Genomic DNA, 13,083 nt, shown 5'->3' on the forward strand with positions numbered 1-13,083 from the left:
TGCCTACAGTATGTGTGGAACGTCCAGCTGCCTGCTTATGTATGAAACAGGGAGACCTTTCAACAATATCATTCTCTAGTAACTATATGCCACGAGGGCTGTCAGTGGGACATATTAAACTAGTCCTCAGAAGCCATACCTAATTGTCAAATAGCTGACTTCTCATGTAAGAATTAAAGATATAAGCTGGTGTTATGACTTCCATATGGCATATGGGCTTGTCTTTCTCTAAAACTGCACTGGCTCAACTGTCCATAGGGGGCATGACAAATCGGCATGTGCTTCAAACATTTTTGGTGTAAGAACAGTAGTTAGTATCACCCAGGGCAGCCTTTAATGCAGTCCAGTCATTTCTGGGGGCCCAAAGCATCTGTCCCTTCAGACCATGAATCAGCAAGGTGTCCATACACAGACACAAGATTCCGCCACCACAATGTGTGGTGTCCACCACCATGCCTGTTCTCTCCAGAGGTGAACTGGATAGCCTGCTGCTGGAGTAGCCAGTTGGGGAGATCATTGATCTTCCTCTAACCAACCCAAAGTAAAGGGAAGGCGAGGTCTGTCACTACAGACCTCTGCTTCACTGTTCCCTTGCAAAACATCCCAGCTATTGAAGTAGAGCCCGGATATGATGTCATATCTCGACGATCCGCACTGAAGCCACATGCACCGCAATAGAGCAAATGCTTGCCCGGGGTCCAATCAATGTTAAAAACGGCACTGGTGCAACCATTGTTTGCCTAAACATACATTTTTCCTTTTAGGATATTTCAGAAGCAGTAATGCAAAAAGCTAAGAAAATGTTATCCACATCCCAGCTGCACGGTTGGATATTCCAGCACTGAGATTAGGCATCAGTTGTGAATGCCAATGTTTTATTAAGTATGGCTGCAGATAGTAGAGGAATGCAAGAGCTTGGCCTCATTATACCACTTGTTGTTAGCAGCTGTATTCAAGTGACTTGAAACCAAGAATAAAACAGCTAACAAATCAACAATCTCCAGTTCCTACTCTGAATGTTATTTATGGCAGCAAGTACATGGATTTGGGTAATGCTTTCACGGTGAAAATATTTTAAATAATTTACAGAGATGCTTCCCTCTTATATAAAGCCAGATGGATGAACCCAGAGGTCCACCATCAAAGGACAGTTCAGGCGGTGCATTTTTAGAGATAGACAAGGCCCTATGTCCCCAGGGAAGTCATGGCAGTTGTATAGGTATGGCTTCTTTGAAACCACCACCCCCCTCCTTCCCCAAGCATTTTTCCCCACCAATTCCCTACCACCATACAAAGGCTAATTTAAAATAAAACTATTTATTTTATTTTGAGTAAGCAGTCTTTGTGCCTAGGGACATACTGGGCTATAATATCATATCATATAGTTACTGCATCACCCATAATGGTTGTTAGATGACCCATAGGTTTGGTGACAATTTAAAGTACCCCTTTCATTAAAAGTCAGGTCTCATTTTGTGGAGGGGAAGACGGAATAAATACATCGTGTATTATTACAGAGCATCATGTTATTTTACATTTTGCCAGCAGGTGGCACTAGACCACATCTCCTTTCATGACATCCCGTTGAGACAAATGGGGTGTGGCAGGCAATCCCCTCCCTGGGGACGCTTCAGTGACCTACTGTCTCCATGGTAACAACAACTTACTCGTCTCATTCAACGTGTTCAACAATACATTTAAACTGAACTAAAAAAAGTTTCTTTTCCCACTCGCACTTTCGATTTTTCGTGGAGCCTTAATCCTGTGTCTCGGTAGGGTGGCATAGAATAAAAATACTTGCTTTTATAGATCAGTAAAAACTGTAGTCACACGCCTAAAAAGTGACATTATTTTGACCACAAATTCCTTAGAATCGTTGCAAGTTATCCTTTTAACCACTTAATGATCAGAAGTGCTTATGTTAAAAACATGTTTTCTCTTTGTATCTAATAATATTTACAGTTTACCATTTCAAAGCCAAATACAATGGCTTCTTTTGGTGATGGGAATATATTTATAGAAAATTCCCCTCCCCCACATAACCGGGCACTCCTCCCCAAACTGTCGCTCGTGGATTTATGGGTCACGCTGTTCGTGCTTCTTCGTACCCTCCTTTATATAAAATGCCCCGCATTAAAGCCTCCAGGCCGTGGTGTTAACCCGCTATTGTCTGGAATCGCCCGTTGGCATCATGTGCAGTTTAGGGAGGGCTACATTTTAGTTGAAAGAAGAGGGGACAGGTGCAGGCAGCAGCCTGTGTTGGGGGTGGGTAGGTGGGTCTTTACAATCCCATCCGGGAAACACTGGAAATACAGCTTTTGAAGAAAAGGGGGCTGATTGGCAAACAGTGAATGGAAAGAAGTTCATACGAGAGAGTTGGGGAATAAGAACGAGAAATTTTAATCCAGGGGGCAGAATCCGTGGGGTTGGTTGCAGTCTATAAAGCATCGGCTCCATCTCTGGCATGTAGTGGTTTAAACGCGGACGCCCGGCTGGCATCGTGGGCATCCTGTGCCCGCTGTTTCGGAGAAAGCCACGGTCCACTCCAGCACTGGGGAGGAGGGGGGTTGCTGTGGGAAGCTCCGGACAGGGTGAATAGATAGAGCAGGTTTATGCTAATCAGCTCCACAGTGGGAGGGGAGGAGAGGAGCGGCACAGGGTGAGAGGGGGATGGAGCCATTTTGAAATCACTTTTGAGAGTTACCGTGGAAATTAAAGTTGAGGTGCGGGTCCGCCCCGGTATGCCGCCCCCCAGCCCGGTGTGAGGGGTGCAAATGGGCCGAGGCAGAAGATCTGAACGGGAGATGTGGGCGCCGTGCGTGTGGATCGCTCTTCTTGGGCTGCTCCAGCCGGCTGGGGGACTGGATGTGCATCTCTATCCCGGGACCCCCGGAGGAGCTAACCTGTCTATGGGAGCGGGGTGGACTTATCACTTGGAGGGCTCCCGGCAGATGATGGAGACCGTGGAGGTGACCGAGCTGGGGCAGCTTAGGCTGACTTCTGGGGCAACTTGTAAGCGACTTTCCAGCCTCCCGCAACCTGTGTCTGCGCTGCTGTCCTCCCGCAGGGAGCTCACCTCCATATCTCTACGGCTGCAAGTGTACGTGCACGGGCAGGACTGTTACACCAAGCACCGGAGGAAGAGCTTCTGGCCAGTGGAGCTTGATGTGGATATTGAGCACCTGGCTGCCCCGGGGGGCCCCCCGTATCCCCCGGACCTGTTGGACAGGACGCAGGAGCTGGTGGCCGCCGTGACGGGGAGCCCGGGCTGTACAGTGAGAGGGTCACCCTCCTACCCAGACCAGGGTGGCAGCATAGATGCTAGAGGGCTTCGGGTGTTGCTCGTTTGCCCCACTCAGGACTCTTCAGGGCAGGTGATGGCGCGGGTCAGACTGAAAGCTGGCGGAGAAGAAGCCAAGGTGGCCTCTTCGAGACGGAGAAGGGCAAAGAGGAATACAAATAGTACCCCTCAGTTCCAGCTATACAATTACCAGGCTTCAGTACCGGAGAACGAGCCTACGGGGACACGAGTGACCACCCTGAAGGCTTCGGACCCGGACGATGGAGAGTCCGGCAGGGTGGAGTACTTCATGGAGGCTCTGTTTGACAGCAGATCTAATGACTACTTCGAGATAGATCCCGAAACGGGCACTGTTACCACCACTCAGCCACTGGACAGGGAAACTAAGGACACCCATGTACTGAAGGTGACGGCCACCGACTTCGGCTCGCCCAGGAGGTCGGCCACTACTTTCCTCACAGTGACAGTAAGTGACACCAATGACCACGTCCCCATGTTTGAGCAGTCCGAGTACAGGGAGAACATCAGGGAAAACTTAGAAGTGGGCTACGAGGTAATGACCATCAGGGCCACCGATGGAGATGCCCCTTCTAATGCCAACATGCTGTATAGGCTGGTAAACGGCGACGGGGTGAATGCAGTGTTTGAGATAGACCCCAGGTCAGGGGTGGTCAGAACAAAGGCACAGGTGGACAGAGAGTCCGTTGCTGACTATCAACTCATAGTGGAAGCCAATGATCAGGGGAAGGACACGGGCCCCAAAAGTGCCACGGCTACCGTCTATATCTATGTAGAGGATGAAAACGATAACTACCCTCAGTTCACAGAGAAGAGGTATGTGGTGCAAGTGCCTGAAAACGTCACCCCCAATACTCAGATACTGCAGGTCCAAGCTACGGACAGGGATAAGGGCAACAATGCCATTGTCTACTATAGCATGGTAAGCGGCAACATCAAAGGCCAGTTCTTTATCCATTCACTGACTGGGAACATTGATGTCATTTACCCCTTGGATTATGAGGCCATCAGAGAATATTCCTTACGGATTAAAGCGCAGGATGGTGGGAGGCCACCACTAAGCAACACAACTGGCATGGTGTCAGTGCAGGTCATTGATGTGAATGATAATGCACCTATATTTGTTAGCACCCCATTTCAAGCTACTGTCTTGGAGAATGTGCCCATTGGTTACTCGGTAGTTCATATCCAAGCCAACGATGCGGATTCCGGTGACAATGCCCGCATACAGTACAGCCTCACTGACATTCCTCCAAATTTCCCCTTCGTGATTAACAATAACACCGGCTGGATTACAGTGTCTGCCGAGCTGGACCGAGAAACAGTGGAGCTCTACACCTTTGGAGTAGAAGCCAGAGACCATGGGGATCCCATCATGACGTCATCGGCAAGCGTTACTATAACAGTACTGGATGTGAATGATAACAACCCTACCTTCACTGAGAAGGTCTACCAGCTGAGGCTCAACGAGGATGCTGCTGTTGGGAGCAGTGTCCTCACCATGACGGCTGTGGACAAGGACGTGAACAGTGTTGTGACATATCAGATCACCAGTGGGAACACCAGGAACCGCTTTGCCATAACCAGTCAGAGTGGCCATGGGCTGATAACCCTAGCACTGCCTCTGGATTACAAGCAAGAGAGACAATATGCCCTTACTGTAACTGCATCTGACGGCACCCGCTCGGACACTGTCCTAGTATTCATCAATGTGACAGATGCCAATACCCACAGGCCAGTATTTCAGAGCTCTCATTATACAGTGAGTGTGAGTGAAGACAAACCCATAGGCACCTCTATAGTCACTATAAGCGCCACAGACGAAGACACAGGGGAAAATGCCCGAATAACATATTTCATGGAGGATAACATCCCCCAGTTTAGGATAGACCCTGACACAGGTACGATCACAACACTCATTGAACTGGACTATGAGGATCAAGCTTCCTATACCTTAGCTATCACGGCTAAGGACAATGGCATCCCACAAAAATCTGACACCACCTATGTAGAGATCTTGATTCTCGATGCTAATGACAATGTCCCACAGTTCCAAAGGGATAGGTATCAAGGTTCTGTGTTTGAAGACGTTCCACTTTCCACCAGCGTGCTTCAGATCTCAGCCACTGACAGAGACTCTGGGCTTAATGGGAGGGTCACTTATACTTTTCAAGGAGGAGATGATGGAGATGGAGACTTCTACATAGAGCCCACCTCAGGCATCATCAGGACATACCGAAAGCTGGATAGAGAAAATGTGCCGGTATACAACCTAAAGGCTTATGCAGTGGATAGGGGCAACCCTCCTCTGAAAGCTCCCGTGGATATTCGTATCACAGTGCTGGACATCAATGACAACCCTCCGGTGTTCGAGAAGGACGAGCTGGATATTTTCGTGGAGGAAAACAGTCCCGTGGGGTCTGTCGTGGCCAAAATAACAGCCACTGACCCAGATGAAGGTACCAATGCTCAGATAATGTACCAAATAGTGGAAGGAAACAACCCGGAGGTTTTCCAGTTGGATCTGTTCAATGGAGACTTGACAGCTCTGGTAGACCTGGACTATGAAGTCAAGACAGAATATGTCATCGTGGTCCAGGCGACCTCTGCCCCTTTGGTCAGCAGGGCTACAGTCCACGTGAAATTGTTGGATAAGAATGACAATGATCCTGTTCTGCAAGACTTTGAGATCATATTTAACAACTATGTGACCAATAAATCCAACAGCTTTCCAACAGGAGTAATTGGCAAAATCCCTGCTTATGACCCAGATGTCTCTGATACTCTCCATTACAGCTTTGAGCAAGGTAATGAGTTAAACCTTCTCATTCTGGACTCCTCTACTGGAGAATTAAAGCTCAGCCGGGACTTGGACAATAACCGACCTCTGGAAGCCCTGATGAGGGTCTCAGTTTCTGGTAAGTGAAGCCGACATTTACAACTGATTTGTTTCTTTATGAAATTGTTACAGTTTGGTCCCTACAACTTCTTAATTTTGTCAGCTATGTGATCTTATCTGTTTAGATGAATTATGTAAACCGAGGAAGTGCAGTATAAATTTGCTTTGACATATTTGCAGAGGTTACTAAACACGATCACCTTTCAGGAGGAAATGTTCAAGTAACTATAGCTAATCAGCCATAATGTTTAGAATATAGCACAGGGTAGGTTGGTCATGGCTAAAGAACCCGCCATGGCTATGTAAAATGCTCTGTCCTTCATAACATTCATCTGGTAAAGTTAGCTATCTCAGAAGTAAAGTTCACATGTGGAGCAATTCATGCATGTATCTCACTAAATACATCCCTACCACCTCATTTGGGTAGCTCTTCCATGTATCTGCCATTATAATATGTCATCTTGTTTTGCACTCTACCAATACCTAACATGAACTGTTTGAGTTTATATAGAACATTCATATGTTCACACTGCTACTAATAATACACTGTGTATGGGGTAGCAATTTGCATTAGTAAGCTTGGCTGGAGATGGAAGAATAAGACATGCTCTTTTAGATGTGGGTTGTGGACACCTGGATTAGTTTTGTTATTTTGGTTGGTAGATTTGAAACATTTGAACATACTGTATACTTTGATTAACATTTTAAAATATGTTTTGGAATTCTTACAAGTTACTTTCCCAGACAAATCATAGTAAAGGCTAAGAGCACTACTCTTTGTCATGCTCACATGTTTCCTATGTTTCCCATGTTTTTCAGGCTTTAATGTAGACTCCACAGTGTTCCAAGATGGATAAAAACATTAATCTTGCCTTTTAGAATTTACAGGTCACTATTTTTCACATATAAAACAAATTTATGCCCAATTGATGACATTGAAACGGTGTCACTTTGATTAGTTTGACTTATGTAATTCTAGCTAGCGCACATTTTTATGAAGTACTGTCAAATGGAGCAATCATTTGGTGTCTTTAACTTGTCAACAGGTGACTTAAATATGTATTTAATAACCTGGCAGCTGGAAGGAGAGCTGAACTTTTCAACTGCTTGGCATCAGTAAACATCATAAAGGAAAAACCCTGGTTAGCTTTTCCTTTAATAAGTGCTGAGATTGCCATGCAATTACATTATTATTATTTATTGTTTTATATACCGCCATCAAATTCCGTAGAGCTGTACAATGGGTAAGCAGTACATAACATGTAGTATATAACATAACAATCTGACTTACAGAAACAACTTTATGATACTGGAAAGGAAATCCTGCAAAACCCCTCCTTAGCCAATACACCTTTTATTGTTCACGCAAAATTTATTCTGTTTATTAAGGACAATGTGGTACAGTCAGCAGGGATGATCTTGATTTTTAGGTGATTATTCTAAATGTATTCCGCAAGCCACTTCCTTGCATTTTAAAGAGTCGTATACGTCAAATATATAAATCTGCACTGAATAAATTAGTTAATTATAACTAAATTTTAAATACAGTATCCCTTTCCCCTTAATGTTGCCGTTGAACATTCGACTAATACATTATAGTTTTTATGCAAAAGACCAACAAGCTGTTTTTTCTTTTCCTTCCTCAATCTAAATACTTGTACCAGAAGCGTGAGAAAATATAGCTGAAATATGAAAATACAAATACTTATATTTATATGTCATTAAAAAAAACTATAAATGTGACACCCACAGGGATCATCAAAATAGGCAGGATGTTTTTTTAAACTGCTGAAGCTGTTAATTAGTGCTCCACGTTCTTTTCTCACCAGTTTAGACAATGTGCTCATACTGACCTTTTCTGAAACTACTTCATTGACCTGCCATGCATTTGAACACAAAGCAGATGGTTCACCATGTGAGATCAACCCAGCTGTCATACCCCATGTCTGGATCACTCCCAGACACATTAGTGGAAAGCTATACAGCATCTCCTCCAACTCAGGCCATTATATTGGTCTCATTAATTGTTTATGGCTTAATGAACATTAAAGGACCACTTACATTATGAGTTAGCTGCAGAGATGAGAATATGGCTAATGTAATGTAATTTAGTTCAGAATGACTAGACGTGTGGTTAAATGTCTCTGGAAGCAGCCAGTGGGTGATGTGTCCAAATACACATTATAATATTTCTCTTGGTTATGATCCACCAACAAGATCTACCTTGTTCTGGTTAAGAGCCCATAAAGGCAAACTCATTATGAAGGACCAAATTTGGTGACCTTCTCTTGAAAGTCAACTTACCTATCTCACTTTACCTTATGCCAAGCCAATTAGCCCCCTTCTTGCAGGAGCAACTCATTGCAGATTGCCATTAGTGATACATAGTGAAGTCAGTTAAAAAGTTCTCACTCAGCTGCAAAAATGTGAGTTTATTGAACTGAATTAACCTTAAGTTTTTTCTTTTGGGGTTGCATTCTTTTTGCCTCACCCTAATTAATATAAGAGCCTAATAATCTGTGTACATATGGCCAACTTCATGCATCTGTCTACTTTAATAGCAGTTTTTCGTGTTTCTTCTTATGTACTTAGAGTATATTTTTTATTAAGTGCTAACATTCTGCATGCGTGGAGCAATCGAAATTTAACCCCTAATTAGTATGTATAATGTAAACCAATAAATGAAGCTGAATACATATAATATGCACTTGTTCTCCTGGCACCGTTAAGCAATTATAGCATGCTTGTTAAGAGCTCTCAATAAACACCAGCTTCTTATCTACAGACAGGAGGCAGATTCAGTATTTCTGTTTAGTCTGTAAGACGACTGAGAGAGGCACAGCTGACATGCTGGAACAGATTGTTGAGAACCGCTCTATTGTATAGTAAGATCGGGGAAATCAGTGTCATTTTACAAGAAGAATCAGTCAAAAATCATGACATGCAATGCCTTTTTAACACAATTGAGCATATTTTTCATGGGAAAGGGAGTTTTGGCAGCGATTTCTTGCCTAGATTCGGAGGAGTTTCCCCCTCCTCATATGGTAAATGCCCACTATTCCAGTTTGACACTATCCAGAAACTATTCCCATGGCTGTTTACTGGAAATCCTTGGGAACCAGACTAAGGGAGTTCATTCTGATTTGCTATTTAATGTCTAATGGTCTTTACGAGGGAGAACTCAAAATCTGTATTTAAAAATTCAATATTTTTCCCTAAATAATAACATTTAATTGAAATGTTTTATTGTTAACATGAAGTCTAATTTTTAAGAAGCCTAGATATGTTGAGCAGGAGCCTTATTGCCGTGAAACTAGTGACGTTCATCCTCAAGTATTTCTGATTAATTTAAGTTATGTGATGATGGATCAGGGCCAGCATAGCAATGACAAGACGTCCTTGGCACTTTAAAGCCGGACACCGCCTGATGAAGTAGGTGTGTGTGGCTGCACGTTACATGCAACCGGGCAGATTTAGCCACCAGACGCACACTGCAGCACCAGATCTGCCAGTGGAGAAGCAGATTGAGTGTTGGAGGCAGTTGGCCAGTGACCCATTGGGCATTTGACTGGTGTGCCAGGTGGGCAGTCCTTGCATGTCATGCACACAGGTAGATATAATCATGTTTGTATTAAAAATACCCTTTATCTCTATTACCTTTTGGGAAGGTTTTAATTAGTTGTCACAATTCTGTGCATTGTCATTCCTCTCATTTGCTGAAAACCAGTTCAGGCAAACTTAGGAAGAACAAGGTGAAAGGACAGACCGAATGGAAAACTAAAAAGTGCAAGCTGTAGTTGGTATATATAAGAACATGTAATGGTGCTAAAATTGCAAATGCAGCAGGTCTACTTTAACTCTATGCTTCTTCCAAAGACTAGAAGCCGAGGCTACACATGGATTTGTTGTCTTATGATATATTATTTCTCGCTATCTTGGTAGCCTTTTAATAAAGCTGTATGATATTTCCCTAAAATGTCAGATCTTTAACATCATACTGTGTGGCTTTCTCCAACTTGCCGGTTTCAGAAAGTTGCAGTTCATAGGCCAAGCTGCCCTCTGTCTCTCAGAAGTCCCGGCTTGTCCTCATTTGCTGTTGCTATCAATACCAAGCATTCATAGTCCGGTATATCGAGTGTCTAGATAAAACAGACTGCAATAAACTTGCCATGTAATCCCCGGCTTCGTGTTGCTGAAAGGATACGTTTATTGCGCCTCGTGCCAAGAAATTACCGAAATCTATGAAAATGCTGCAGAGTGTGAGAAGCCACGGTTTTCACTCTGTGAAGTGGAATTACAGGTGTGGTGTCTTCAAAAGGAAGACATTTTTCACTGTCAAGACATTTATGAAACATTTTTTTTCTGCCAGCAACAAATTGGAAGTGATGCCTTTTAAGCTAAGCACAAACTAAACATGAAAGGAGAATAAACCATAATGACTGACAGGCTAAAAATGTTTCTTTTTTCCCCTTTGTTTTATACTGTTTGAATCTCTATCGGATTTGTGTTGTTTGTATATTGAGTGTTATTTTTTAACATAGACAAAAAAAAGATATATATATCTTTATTGTTTTTATTTCCTTTTATTTACCACTCTGCCCCAAGTTATGCACATCTGCCCCACGACTTGCTACTCTGCCTCCCTGATATGCCTTATACCCCCATATGCCACTCTGCCCCTGACATGCCTTTTAACCCCCTATTTGCCACTCCCCCCCCCCCCAGGAAGTGCCAGCAGCAGTGGTAGTTGCCTGTGTGCAAATGGAAAACGTTCACCGGCTACGAGATGCGGAACAATATCCGCTGCTGCCGGCACTTCCGCCGGGGATTTTATGGTGGAGCACAGGAAGGTCATGTGATGCCAGCGCTCCATCATAGAAGCCCCAGAGGAAGTGCCGGCAGCAGCAGAGGTTGTCTGCACGCATTGCATAGACCTCCACTGGCAGCTGGAGGTCTGATTAAAAGACGACTTTGAATATAAGATGAGCAAATACGATATATATATATATATATATATATGTATGTGTGTGTATATATATATATATATATATCTCATGTTGATCAGTATTGCTTCAGACCTGATAAAGAGAGGATAACTCTCGAAAGCTTGTTTTTAAATGTTATATTATTCCAATAAAAAAGGTATCACCGCATACTCTGCAATACTTTGACATTATATATATATATATATATCTATATTATCACACGTTTCCAATTATGATGTCAGTGGATGTCAGATCAATAGGATAAAGAAGTTTCAAGCTATGTACCATATGAGAACTTCTTACTCTCCTTCAAAGAAGTGGTCCCTGTAAGAGTAGATGTGCGTTTCAGTACATAATAATTAAATTAAACCTCATTAAGACATTTTAAGAAAATAGGTATAATTGAAACAAACATACATTCTGTCATTTAGTTTGTCTCTATTGCAAGGAATGCAGACGTCCTATCTGTGTTACCCAGGATTTGTGTAATTATTTCTTCCATCTGAGATATGTGGTAAACGGTTTCAAAGCTTACATTCCTAATCTATTCCCTGTCCTGAAGTTCGCTCTCTTCTCCTGGCCTCTCTCTTGCAATTGCTGCTTGAATCATCAACTTAACCACAGAGCAGAGATAACATAATAGGGACGGATAAAAATAGAGATCTTGCAAACAAAATTGAAGTATTTAGCGCAAAACGCGTTAGGTGCGGTTTATCTGTCCACATCCCCGTGTTCACTGAACACTTCCATATAAACATATTTTGTGAGTTTGCTGTGTTTTTGCGCTTTGGTTTTTGCTTTGATACATGCCATTGGCTCCTGCTGCTTTCTTTAACCCCAGTCGGAGTGCTACTGAGCATGTCCAGTAGTTTGCATGCAGCTCATGCATTGGAGTTCATGCAACATGTAAGATGCAAGATTTGGGATATTAAGGGCAACTTAAATGGAAATTAAAAGCCATTTCATCGTCACAGACATCTTAGTCTTGGTTGCATGCCGTAACCTGTTTTATACCGTGTGTGTGTGTTTTTAGCATAGGAGCTGCAGTTTTTGCAGGCGATATCCTTTCATCACAGCATTGTGCTCTGCACTGTTTTTTGTAAACACCCTGCACCTTCTAGCACCTGTGAATACTGCTATCGCATATCTGCCATTCAGGGGCTTTGTCTTTTTCCCTTTTCTCTTTATTACTGTAAAAATAAAGCCCAAAACCAACAAATCCTGAAATTCCCGTCTCCTGCATGTGCAGGTTTAAGTTCCAGGATGTACATAAAGTTGTATGTTTTTTTTTTTTTATCTGTTAATGCCCTAAACTTGTTTTTCACAAATATAGTAGATTATAATAAAAATATGTCTTCCAAAATCAGAAATATATATATATATATATATATATATATATATATATATATATATATATATATATATATATATATATGCAATGTATTCAGGCGAACAGAGGCTTAATAGCTTTTCTAGCTATTATTTTATACCACTTTCCAGGAGCACAGCAGTGTATTTATTATTGAACGTAAATGAGTTGACAGCTTAATAGGGCATTCTCCTTACCTGCAAAGTTTGAACTATAAATGATGTCATGAGCATGGGTGTCGGATCATGATGTTATAATCCCAGCTACTAATTATAACACTTTAACCAGAGGGTTGCAAGCATAAACGTGATGTTGCAGGGATGGGTTTGTAAGAACAGAGCCATTCTAATGCTATAGAGGCTGTCAGGTCATGCTACATAAACCCATCTACTATTATGTAGGGCAGATCTCATCAATAATAAATATCCATACTTCAGAGAGCATCATAACTAGTACATTTCTTTTTCTAATGGGTTTCTTATATTGCCCTTGAGATAGACTAACAAGCAAA

General features: G+C 42.7%; 1 protein-coding gene across 1 annotated transcript in view; it reads left to right on the forward strand.

Annotated features, from left to right (window-relative positions):
* The first annotated feature begins 2,951 nt into the window (after positions 1-2,951).
* The window catches only part of LOC149302865 (cadherin EGF LAG seven-pass G-type receptor 1-like), a 93,613-nt gene continuing 83,481 nt past the window's right edge, over positions 2,952-13,083 (forward strand). The window contains exon 1 of the mRNA XM_089482078.1: positions 2,952-6,237. Coding sequence (XP_089338204.1) covers positions 2,952-6,237 — 3,286 coding nt within the window. The remainder of the gene's footprint in view (positions 6,238-13,083) is intronic.

Source organism: Sceloporus occidentalis, unplaced genomic scaffold (genome assembly GCF_023333645.1).
Source record: "Sceloporus occidentalis isolate IW3139 unplaced genomic scaffold, rSceOcc1.0.p SCAF_17, whole genome shotgun sequence".
Lineage (NCBI taxonomy): Eukaryota > Metazoa > Chordata > Lepidosauria > Squamata > Phrynosomatidae > Sceloporus > Sceloporus occidentalis.